This window comes from Neofelis nebulosa, chromosome 12, assembly GCF_028018385.1.
Source record: "Neofelis nebulosa isolate mNeoNeb1 chromosome 12, mNeoNeb1.pri, whole genome shotgun sequence".
Taxonomy (NCBI): domain Eukaryota; kingdom Metazoa; phylum Chordata; class Mammalia; order Carnivora; family Felidae; genus Neofelis; species Neofelis nebulosa.
Window position 1 is genome coordinate 64,818,000 of NC_080793.1, and position 12,212 is coordinate 64,830,211.

Consider the following 12,212-nt stretch of genomic DNA (forward strand, 5'->3'; position numbering starts at 1 on the left):
CAGAATCTGTATAAGCAAGGGTTTTCTAGAGAAACAGAAGCAATGGCATGTGTATATATAGAAAGAGATTAATTGTAAAGAATTGGCTTGGGTGAAGTGAAGGCTAGCAAGTACAAAATCTGCCATATGAGGTGACAGACTGGTCACTTGGGAGAGCTTATGGTGCAGCTGAGGTCTGAAAGCATACTGCTAGGGAATTCTCTCTAGCTTGAGGAAGATGGCCTTTGTTCTCTTCAGACCATCAACTGATTGGGTGAGGCCCACCCACATTATGGCGGGTAATCTACTTACTCATAGTCCAGCAATCTAAATGGCAGTGTCATCCAAATACACCTGCCAGACTGACCTACAAATTAACCATCACAGCAGGTAATGATAGTAGTCTGGATGGGAGTAAAGAAAGGATAGCAGGAATAGTTAAAAAAGAAATCTATATGAGGGTGCCTGGGTGGTTTAGTTGGTTAAGCATCCAACTTCGGCTCGGGTCATGAGCTCACAGTTTGTGAGTTCAAGCCCTGCATCGGGCTCTGTGCTGACCACTCAGAGCCTGGAGCCTGCTTCGGATTCTGTGTTTCTCTCTCTCTCTCTCTCTCTCTCTCTCTCTCTCTCTCTCTGCTCCTCTCCTACTTGTGCACTCTGTCTCTCTCTCTCTCAAAAACAAACATTTAAAAAAAAATTTTTTTTAAATCCATGTGAAAATAGGAATAGAAATAGCATAGAAAAAAACTGTTAGGGGAGAAAGTGTAAGATTCTAAGCCCATGTGTTTGGAAAGATTTCTGTACATGAACAGAAAACTCGGAGTAGAAAGCAGTACTAACAATCTCGCTTAGAAAGTGATTTTCAGTGTTGACTATGTAGAATCATCTGGGGGGATTTTAGGAATCTCCATGTCCAGGCTGTCTCACATACCAATTAAATCAGAATTCTCCAGTATTTTTTAACACTCTTCAGGTGATTGCCATGTGCATCCAAACTTGAGAACCACTGTAGAGCAGGGAAGCAGAAACCTTTTAAGAAAAATTCTACCTCCCCTACAAAATTCTGGAGTACATGAGACCAGGTCCGTTTGGTTTGTTTCTGTTTCTAGCTGGCCTTGGACGAACGGGCACTCTAATAGCCTGCTACATCATGAAGCATTACAGGATGACAGCAGCCGAGACCATTGCTTGGGTCAGGATCTGCAGACCTGGCTCAGTGATTGGGCCTCAGCAACAGTTTTTGGTGATGTAAGTAGACAGAGAGCTTTTGTAATTCCTGAGGGAACACATGGGCCTGGCAAATGATAGGAAGTAGAGTTTTTCTTAGTCACTAACAACAGATAGTCTAGTAGGAGAAAGTTGTTTGCATGTGTCCTTCTGGAAAGCTGTGTTTTGATGTTATTTAAATGTTCTAGGAAACAGGCAAGCCTCTGGTTGGAAGGTGACTATTTTCGTCAAAAGTTAAGGGGTCAGGAGAATGGAAAACACAGAGCAGCTGTCTCAAAACTCCTCTTGGCTGTTGATGACATTTCAATCAATGGGGTCGAGAATCAAGACAAGCAAGAACCTGAACTGGTAATCGAACCATCCCTATCATGCTGTTGTCATTGTTTTCAGTGCTGGTGAGGACCATATAGGGCATGGGGGAAATTGTAGATAAAAATAATAAAGCACGTTTTTGAGGGATTATCGTCACACATTTTTTTAATACTTACAGCTCCCTCTAGGAAACTTTTACTCAAAATAATTAAAATAAGGTCATATGGCCATAAAATGGAAGGTTTTTTTTATTTTTTGTCTTTTTTTTTATTTACTCACTAGGCACTGGTGGTAAAAAGAGGTATGTGAAGGAAGCCCTTTAGATGGACCTAATGACACTTCCCCGTGCACCTGCACCCCCAACCCGGCGTTTTTTCCATTTCATGACTGTTGATTTAGGGAACTAGTTGTTCTCAAATGGAAAAGTTTATAAAGAACCAAGCAAGAGTTTAGGGGTAGTGGTACTATATTAAGTGGTGGTGAGTGGATTGTGAAATTTTACAAAGAATCTTTTCATTATTGGAAACCCATCATGCCTCTTCACTGTCAGTATGTTTTATAACAAGAGTGCTGTTGGGTTCTGTGTCTGTGAATGTCAACTTTTGGTTGTCTTGAAATGTGACCCGTGTTTATTTTGAAAGCAGCATAACACTGCAGAGTTCAGCAGTTCATTTGTATGTGTCTGTATGGGTAAACATAGCTGCTATGCTTTTTTGCCTTAATAAGCGCAACTGAAGTCACTAGCTTAGTGTGTCTTTACTTATACAGTACAGTGATGATGACGAAATCCATGGAGTGACACAAGGTGATAGACTTCGTGCCCTGAAAAGCAGAAGACAGTCAAAAACAAACGCTATTCCCCTCACGTGAGTCTGGTTTCCTTTGTGTGGTTGATGTATTTAATATGTACATGAGCACTTTATCTTGTATATTTTTCTCAATAGTTGCATGCCCATTATGCTACTTTGAAATGCTTATTTACATTATTTAAAATCCAGGGATGTTGCCCAAGAAGCTCTTGGCCATACTTTATCTCCATCTTCTATTGTAACCTCACTAGCCTGTATAGAAAGGAAAGTGTTTTCCCTATGGATAGTCACCATGTGACATCCTCAGGAGAGTGGCAGCAGATGTAAAACCACAGAATGACAGATTTGTCCATAGTTATTAAAATTGTGAATTTCCTTAAATTCAATACCATATTTTAGGCAGTTTATTTGGATATGGTAGAATTTAATCTGTGATGACATTGTGGCTTAATGTCATATTTTAGGGTAACAATGAACTAGATTAAATGATTATTTTTGTATTAATTTTTAGTTGAACTATTTTCAAGTTATAGAAGAAGGTTTAGTATGGAGGTAGGAAGTTTTATAGTTAGTGTGTGTATGTCCACATGTACTTGGTTGTGTAAGTTGTTAGTTGGGATTCAATCTTATGGAATATCCCAGATTGCTAGAGAAATATGTAGAGTTAAAAAACTTGGTCATTACACTTTTTTTCTAGGATATTCTTTCATAGATGCTGTAATCTAGGCTGTTGGATATCTTCCTTTTCATTGTGGGCTATCACATTTCCATTTATGTTTTTTGGTGATGGAGAATGGAGATAAGTCATTTTGTTTATTAGTCAGCATCTTACAATATGGTAAGGACCTGATGGCATCATAAATGTTCATGGTAGAGAAGAACAGGCCTTCTTTTTAATTAACAGTGCGTCTTCACTGGCATCTCCTTGTTATATAAACTAGAATTACACAGAAGGCATGTGTCCTCATAGGCTACTCATGGCCTTGGGAGGTTCTTAAAAGACCCAAAGAAAAGAATGGGGTTTTTCAAAAAAGGGCCATGTGAACGAGAGGCGTCAAGTATTGATTGTAGGTATTTACTAAGCATTCTTTGCAGCTTAGTGGTGCATCACAAAACTGAAGAAGCTTTAAGAATAGTGCACTTTATATAATTTATTTAACTTCAAATGCCATTTTGTTAATTTTGTTGTCTTCATCTAAGGCCTGAATGTTTCTTTTTATTTAGAAATATTGTAGTCCCTCCAGATAATCATCCTGAAGCGGTAAGAGACATGGTAGAGGAAATAGGTAGTGCCCTGGAGCATTGCTCAGACTTCACTGTGCATTTGAGTCTCCTGGGAGCTTGTGAACATGCAGATTATGGTTATTGGGCCTGGTCTGTGATTCTGCATTTCTAGCAAGCTTCCAGGTTTTGAGGCACTGCTGGTCCAGGGACCACACTTTGAGTCGCAAACCCTAGAAAATGGGTGATTTGTGGGTTGCTTTTAGTCATGCCTAGGTGTTTTGTTTTTACAAATCTGCAGCATCAGTTTATTTCTCAGTAACTTCTGATCCGAAGGGAAGTTGGGAGTCGGGATTGGAATTCTGCTTTGTCTAAAGTTCTGGTTAAATAAGGCTTATAGAAAATTTCCTTTAGTTACTCTGAGTCCACTCCCTTGTGAATATGTGTTCCAGAAGGTTCACGTCACTTGTTTTCTTTTCTACAGATGAGACGATAAGGCTCTTTCATAGCTGATAGGTTTGTGGTAATATAAAAAAAAAACAGTGAACGAAGATTAAAATTCTAAATACTATTGGAAACCAGCAGGTGACGCTAGGTGTGATTACATTCACTTTGGTGTGTGAGGTTCTCCAGGGTGAAAGCTGAGCAAAGTCAGTGATGGTTGAAGGAAAGACCAGCCTCTGCTATCACATGCTAGTTACAGAGTTACCCCCCACCTTACCCACAAAAGAAATAAAGGACATGGCTGGCCCTTTTCCCTGAAGCACTCAGCCTAATTTATAAACCAAGGAAAATGGTATAAGTTAAAATAAATAAAGCGCTAGTTCAAGTTCCTGTAATTGTAACCCTTAAAACAGTAGAATAGCCCCCAAACTGTCCCCTTCCCATACACATAATCAACAGGCTTTTAGGACACAGTTTATTTTATTTTATTTTACTTTTTTAAATGTTTATTTATTTATTTTGAGAGAGAGTGCAAGCAGGGGAGGGACAAAGAAAGGGAGACAGAGAATCTGAGGCAGGTTCCGTGTTCTGAGCAGTCAGCACAGAGCCCTACACATGGCCTGAACGCAGGAACCTTGAGATCCGGACCTGAGCTTAAGTTGGATGCTTATCCAGTTAACTGAGCCACCCAGGTGCTCCAAGTCCACAATTTTAAAGGAAAAGACAAAATGTTAAAATCCTTTTAAGCTCTTAAGTGTAAAAACCCTGGGGGGTTTTAGATTTCCCTTCCTTCTTTACAACATTTAACTTACCCTTTCTCTGCTTTTTCAGACCCTCCTTGCTGTTAGAATCCTCTTTTATGGTCCTAGAAGAAGAGGTCACTTAGGGATTTCCTTTCCCTCCCAAGTGTTTGTTGTTACTTTAGAAATAAAAGTTTCCTAAGATAGAGTTTTTGACAGCAGCTTGGGTTGAGAAATCTAAATTCAGTCCTTGCCTCCTGATTTTGACTCCTGTATCACTTGTGGGTAACCTATTTTGCTTCGCTGTTGGTACTTAGGTGAATGAAAATACTTAGGTGAATGAATATACGATTTTTAAAGTTTTTTTTTTTAATGTGTATTTATTTTTGAGAGAGAGAGAAAGACAGAGCCTTAGCGGGGGAGGGAGAGAGAGAGAGAGAGAGAGAGGGAGACACAGAATCCAAAGCAGGTTCCAGGCTCTGTGCTGTCAGCACAGAGCCCGACGCGGGGCTCGAACTCACCGACCACGAGATCTTGACCTGAGCCGAAGTCGGCCGCTCAACCAACTGAGCCACCCAGGCGCCCCAAGATTTGGTAGATTTTATAATTTCATCCATGCTGCCTGTCTTTTCTGCATAGTGATGATTTCTGCTAGGTTTGTTGGGGTTAAATGAAATGGTACATAAAGAATGAAGTGTACTCTACCTAGGAATAAGGTGAAAATATGGATCTAATTTGCCTCAAATCCTCTTTAAAATAGCACAGTGTGGATGAGTGTGTGTTTCATCATTGGGAAATAATTCTTATGCCAGGAGCTTTATTAGAGGAACAGTGAAAAATCTGTAATGTGGACACTTGGATATTTTGGCCATTCTGCCGTTAAGATAACTGTTAAATTAGTAACTGCAAATGAAAGTTGGGGTGGATGGAGAGTTCTCTAGTATTCCTGGGCCATTTATTCTGTTCTGTCTAAATACTAAGCCCCTTCAATCTTAACATTTATTAGTAGGTTTGTGTTTTTGTGGGAGGAGTACATGAGCTGGTACTAGGTGTAACTTGCAGGGTGAGATTAGATTTGATTTCAGGTCCATCCTTAGTGTAATCCCTTGTTGCTAGATACCATACCAGGGTGCCTGACACATAGTGTTCAATGATTCAGATGACAAGGACACCAGTAAAAATGGCCTAGTAAGCCAGACCAATCATTTATGACTTGATTCATGCAGTACTTTGCACAAAGTGAATGCTCAATAGAGCCTTTTATATTTGGTCACAGATGTGTCCAGGTGACCAGTTGGAACTATAGTAGCTGGAATACCACTCTTCCAACTGTGAGGTTTCCTTCTTCACTGCCAAAAACTAGACCGCTGGGTTAAGAAATCCTGAGCTGAAAGCTCAGTTTGGCCACAGGAGGAAAACGAATGAAGAAAACAATGAAGGAGGGGTGCCCAGGTGGCTCAGTTGTTGAGTGTCCCACTTCAGCTTAGGTCATGATCTCACGGTTTGTGGGTTCAAACCCTACATTGGGCTCCATGCTGACAGCTCAGACCCTGGAGCCTGCTTCGGGTTCTGTCTCCCCCTCTGCCCCTCCCCGGCGTGCTCGCTCTCTCTCTCTCTCTCTCTCTCTCTCTCTCTCTATCTCTCTCTCCCTCCCCCTCCCGTTCCCTTTCTCTCTCAAAAATAAATAAACATTAAAAAAAATTAAAAAAAAAAAAAACAACTAAGAAAATAGATATGGTGTTAATACATGGGGGAAATTGCCCTCATTTTGTGTTGCCCAGGATTGGACGTGCTTCTTTATGCCTTATATGCAGAATACGCAGTTTGCCTTAGCTCCCAGATGATCCAGCGTATGACTCCATGGAAGTTAGATCACATCTGCTATGCCGTGTTCATTTATAATTGTGCCTTCCCTGAATCATTGTTAATTATCAGGCCATAGCTTCTTGTTATTGTTGGTTGGTTAGGTTTCCCTCCTTTTTCTCTGGTTTGGTTTAGTTTTCTGTGTGTGCATATCATGTGCTTTTTGAAGAATTTCAGTCATGTAACTACAACTCTGATTTCCGTATCACACAGTTAAGTTAACATGGGGCAGTTATCCCCCATGAGATTAGAGGTTAGAGATAGGGTCTAACCTTTTGTTACCAAATAACCCAATCAGCTGAAAACTGAAGGTAGCATTTTCTCCCCCAGCACAAAATAGCAAGACTCCATCCTTGTTTCCCACCCCTTTGTATCTATCATAGGGTGTCTAAAATTCACACGTGGCTTTATTTATTTATTATTTATTTATTTTGGCTTCCCAATTTGAACATCTGTTCTTTCCCCTTCACCCCTTTCCAGATGTTCCCTAGCTGTGCTGACCTCTGCACTGTGTAGTGTTGTCATCTGGTGGATTGTTTGTGACTACATTCTTCCCATCCTGCTATTCTGTCTCGATGGTTTCAGAACACAGTAGCCGTCGGGACCCTTTGACAAATAGCTGCTGTGTAAGTGTCCCATTCCATTTCTCTACGTGGTCCCCTCTGGTGGCCAGTGTGTTTCTCATGACGCATGTTTTTCTCACTGTCAGCTCTCCTAGCTTTATTGGTTTGCCTCTTTTCAAAGGTTCTTTTTCTGAAACTTCTCAATTAATGGGATGGTGGTGGGAGGAGGTCTTCCCTGATCCTTTCATGTAGGGATGTTAAAAATAACAAACTTTGTTTTTAGGTTGTGCTTATTACTCTTAACAGATTTTTTGCAGTGGCAATTTATGAAGTCACTGGAATAGTTTCTTTTCCCTATCAAAAATATTTAGTGAGTTTGGGATAATTGGGGTGGTTTTCATTCAGTCAGTTTTCCCTTGTTTTCTAGAGTAAATGTCTTTAGCATAGCCTTTTCAATGTAGCGAAAAGAATTTGCCCGCTGATTTTCTGCTGTTGATAGAGATTTGCTTTTGTAGCTGTGAGGTCTAGTGAGCATTTCATCGTGTTTCACCTCTGACTCTGCCATTGCCCTCAGCCAGCAACTGCTTCTCTGCGAAGTCTTCTGTCTTGAGGAAGCAGAATCTTCTCCTCTGCTTCGTTTCATGTCCTCCCCTCTAGAGTTAGTACAGTTTTCAGGAATGATGTTAAATGGAAATGGGACAGCAGAGAAGACAGGATTCCCTTGTTCAGCCTTGTATTTCTGCATGACAATCTCTATGCTTACTTCCTCCCACTTTCCTTCTTTCCCAAAAGTAATCAAAATGCCCTTATTAGGTTAATATTGCAGAATTTGTATTCTCTTAATATCTTTTATCCTTCATGAATAGCATAACAGCGAAGAGACTGTGGCAGGAAGCTTTCCTGGGGAACACCTTACAGTTGACACCAAACATAGGAAGGAGGGTGTGTTCTTTTTTCTCTGAAATTCTTCCTTTAGCTCATATTTCAAGAATTTATTCTCTTGTTCCAACTTGGACTTGGGAGTTGTAAAAGAATATGAAAGTTCCTTCTAGGATCTCCTCCAAAGTGGAATTCTATTTCAACCAACTCTCATAATTTGTGGCTTCATGGAGTATCTTCAGATGGCTTAGGAAAGACTTAAAAATCCAGCAGACTCTATTCTTTTCAAAAGTAAGGAAAGGCTGCTTAACATGTTCCTATGTATGACATTTTCTTGACTATCTTATCAATACAAGCTTATTATTACATAGATAAGTTGTATTTCTGACATAGATGATCTTTTTGTTTGTTTTTTTTTTCCTTTATTCCTCTTAGTAAGCTTAGATTTTTGCATATTCTGACTCGATCATCATGCACTGCACAGATTTATTCCTCTCAAACTATTCCGAGAGGGAAAGGTATTTCAAATAGGTGGAGTTCTAAATGGGTGGAGTCATTGCTAATAATACTTAGGCACTTCATGACTGTATTACTTTTCCCAGGGTGAGTAAATGATTTCTATCAGGCAAGCACCTTTCTTTTTAATATTCTACGTAAGATACAGTCTTTATTGTTACTACTGGTATCTGCCAATGCATTTGTAGACCCAAAGCTGAATATTCAGTTTATCCTGCTTGATTAATTTGGAATTTACAGAAACAAAAGCTTTCGGCAGTAACAATGATGTGAACAGATATAATCCTTGTAGTTTTCTTTTGAGGTGGCCACTTGTAGAGGTGGCATTCACCTCTGTTGGCTGATGACGTAGCATGGCCTGATAGATCATCACCTGTCATGCCTGGAAGACCAGACTGTACCAGTGCCTCAGATGGCTGCGCCAAACTCTGGGACAATGGGAAAGGAGTCTGTGAAGGTTGCAGGGCCGCAGGCCTATCATTTGGAAAGCTTGTTGTGTGTCAGTGGTAGACAACCAAGTGTCAATAGTGCATAGTTGGACTGATGGATTCTTTTCTTGGAGTTGGACATTTATGTTCAAAGCATTTTGTGGTTTGGGAGATAAGAGGCCTGGCTTGTCAATTATTTGCATTGGGAATACTGGGACTCAAGAGGAGTCGCAAAAAACGTGAACTGCAGTATGGGCAAGAATAAGTATGAATTTGTAGAACATTGCTCTGCAAAGCCATGTGATTGGCCTGGTTTGCAAGGTGAGAGGTAGCTGGTTCCCGCTTACCCTGTGGCAGAGTGAAAACATCACATGTGTTTGTCAGCTTATTCCACTTTACGTTGTTGTGTGTAGTTTATCACAAGTAATACCTAAGTGTAGTTGCTGGGGGGTTTTCCAGTTGATTGATGCATAACCTACAGATAGAGTAACTGCTCTGTTAATACAAATATCTGGTGATGTGACTCTCTACTGCGATTAATGCTTTCCAAATTTCTGTTATGCTCTTATTTTTTTTAAAAATCAACAAAAATTATTTACACTAATTTTACAGAGAAATAGATACTTTTTATTTTATTTTTTTTAAGTTTATTTTGACAGTGAATGAGAGCGAGCAAGCACAAGTGGGGAAGGGGCAGAGAGAAAGGGAGAGAGAGAGAATCCCAAGCAGGCTTCACACTGTCAGTGCAGAGCCTGATGCGGGGCTCAAACCCATGAACCATGAGATCATGACTCGGGCTGAAATCAAGAGTTGATGCTTTAACCCACTGAGCCACCCAGGTGCCCCGAGAAACAGATACTTTTTAAAAGATGTTTCCTGTCAGCCTAAAATTGGATTTAGCAGTGATTTCTGTTTTCAGATGGTAAACCTTCATAGTAGTTGTCTTAAATTTCCTAAGCAAGTAATATATTGGCTCTTGTTTCTATTCTCATATTAATGATTTCACAGTGTGGTGTCTATCTATACTTTTGGCCGTAAGTGGCCTCAAATTATTTGAAAAGTAGATGTGGTATTTCCAAAAAGCTAAGGGGAGTCTCATTTTCTCTGTATAAATGGAGATAAAAACCAGGAGCCTTGCTAAGCAGGTGCAAGGCTTCAGGACCACCGTGGCAGTGGCAGTGGCACCACACATTGGGTTTGGGCTTCAGAAATAGCAGAAGTTTTGTTGTTCTTTATTTTATGAAAAATTCTATATTCAGATCCTGTTAATGATACGGAGACTATTTAATAGTCTCCTGCCCTTCCCTCTCCACTTGATATAATCAGATTTTTAAGTAAATCCTTGGTTTCAGAGGTAGAATTCATATGCCTCTGCGGTTGGTTGCCTTCTTTGATCAAACAACTATGTCTGCATGTACCTTTTCTATTTTATTAGAGTGATAAAACTTTATGAGAAATTCTGAGTTGAGCATTGGCTCATTTACCCAGAATCAGTTTCCCTCTGAGATGGAAGGCCCTTTCACAGGCTCTAGGAAATACTCTGGGGATACAGCAAAACCGCTGAGAGTAGCCCCACCCCTCCCCCACCCTTCCCTAAACAGCTTGAAAACCACTGGCCCCCAGGCTTCTGCTCTGGGACAATGCCACCATTGTGTTTTTAGTGATGAGAAGTTTAGCATTTTACTAAATGCTGATGCTGAATATGCTGTGGTTTGCATAATATTAAAAATTTGCTAATCTTTGCTACATTATAAGGACCTGGCCTTGGTTAGTAACTTATATGTTGGTAACACAGGCATAGGAGGTAGGACTAGTAGTTAGCTGTAATGGTTTCTTTTTACTCTTGTGAGTTGGACATGAAAAGAGGAAGCTTATTATTAAGGCAGTGTTTTCTCTTACAGATAAATAAAAGTTGAGTAGTATAAATGTATGTGTGCCCACGCAGTTCATTGTTTTCGCCATTATCTTTTGAAGTAAAGAATTGCATATAAAATCTTTTGATGTTTTCTGTTTTCCCTGTGGCCATTCAGTGAGGAATTATGAAACACCCTCTACTTTTGAGCAAGGTCCTCTATGTGGGCTTTTATCTGAGGGTGTTCTTCTGACTCATGAATTTGCCTCCTGGGCAACCTACACTCATAGGCATCAGTTCCTTGAGATTATTTTAGAGTTTAATTAAATCAGGTTTTTCACAGAATTTAAACAGTTTTGTATTCATGTTAATGGTGCTTAATGATTTAATTAAGTAGGTTATAATCCAGACAAATTCAAATTTTGCTTGAACATATCTTTAAAATTTGAAATATTATATAAAATCAGTATTGATTTGGCATTTATTGCCCTTTCACCTCTGAAGAGTGACTATTGTAGATTTTTATGTTCATATTCTTTAGAATTTGGGGTTTTTAAATGAAATCTTGTTTTCAAGAGTAGAATTCTGAGAACCTACTTTTACTTTGGGACACAAAGATTTGTTTTATTGATTGATTTCTTTGGTGTGGGAATTGCTTAAAATGCCAGGTCATTTGTTTTTCAAAAGCACAGTATATTCTGGTTATCTTTGTATAACCTTTATGGGGAAATGAGATGCTTCATTCAAAAGTCTTTGATGTAAAAATGTGTTTCAGATTTTTATTGGCAAGTGTGTTTACGGAAAATCCTATGAATTCTCAATAAAATAATTTGCACTAAAGTACAACAATGCCTTCCTCTGTCAGGTATTTGAAAATTGTTTCAGTGAATATAATCTTATTTTTTTCCAACTGTTTTCAGAGTAATTCTTCAGTCCAGTGTTCAGAGCTGTAAAACATCTGAACCTAACATTTCTGGCAGTGCAGGCATTACTAAAAGAACCACCAGATCTGCTTCAAGAAAAAGCAGTTTTAAAAGGTGAGAAAAGAATCCTACTCTTCTGAAAAGTTCCAAGCATTGGTTTTCCAGTTTAATCTTCTGGATATAGAAATGAAAAGAGGAAGAGAGGAGAAAGCACAGTCCCTAAGATGGACAATTAATCAAATGTGTTTGACTTGTTCATCATCTAAGAAAATCTGGGCCATTTTTAATGTAGGGTTTGTTTTGTTTTTCAGAGGTGGTTCTGAACACTGGAGATGTGTCTCGGGGTCAGAATATGGGGAAGTTGAGAGTGTTGTACTTATAAGTTCTTGAATTTCCAAAGCTCTCTCTGTCAGGACTCAAAGGAAATTTTTCTGTATAGCAGATACAGCATAATTG

At 39.5% G+C, this 12,212-nt stretch overlaps 1 protein-coding gene across 17 annotated transcripts in view; it reads left to right on the forward strand.

Moving 5' to 3' along the window:
- The window catches only part of CDC14B (cell division cycle 14B), a 130,670-nt gene that overhangs the window by 86,081 nt on the left and 32,377 nt on the right, over window positions 1–12,212 (forward strand). For 10 of the 17 annotated variants that reach the window (XM_058695451.1, XM_058695449.1, XM_058695450.1 and 7 more), the window contains 4 exons: window positions 1,089–1,227; window positions 1,395–1,554; window positions 2,287–2,384; window positions 11,754–11,870. In XM_058695451.1, coding sequence (XP_058551434.1) covers window positions 1,089–1,227; window positions 1,395–1,554; window positions 2,287–2,384; window positions 11,754–11,870 — 514 coding nt within the window. Of the gene's footprint in view, window positions 1–1,088; window positions 1,228–1,394; window positions 1,555–2,286; window positions 2,385–7,075; window positions 7,222–11,753; window positions 11,871–12,212 lie in introns of all 17 variants that reach the window. The other 7 variants (XM_058695461.1, XM_058695462.1, XM_058695463.1 and 4 more) reach the window with 2 other exon arrangements.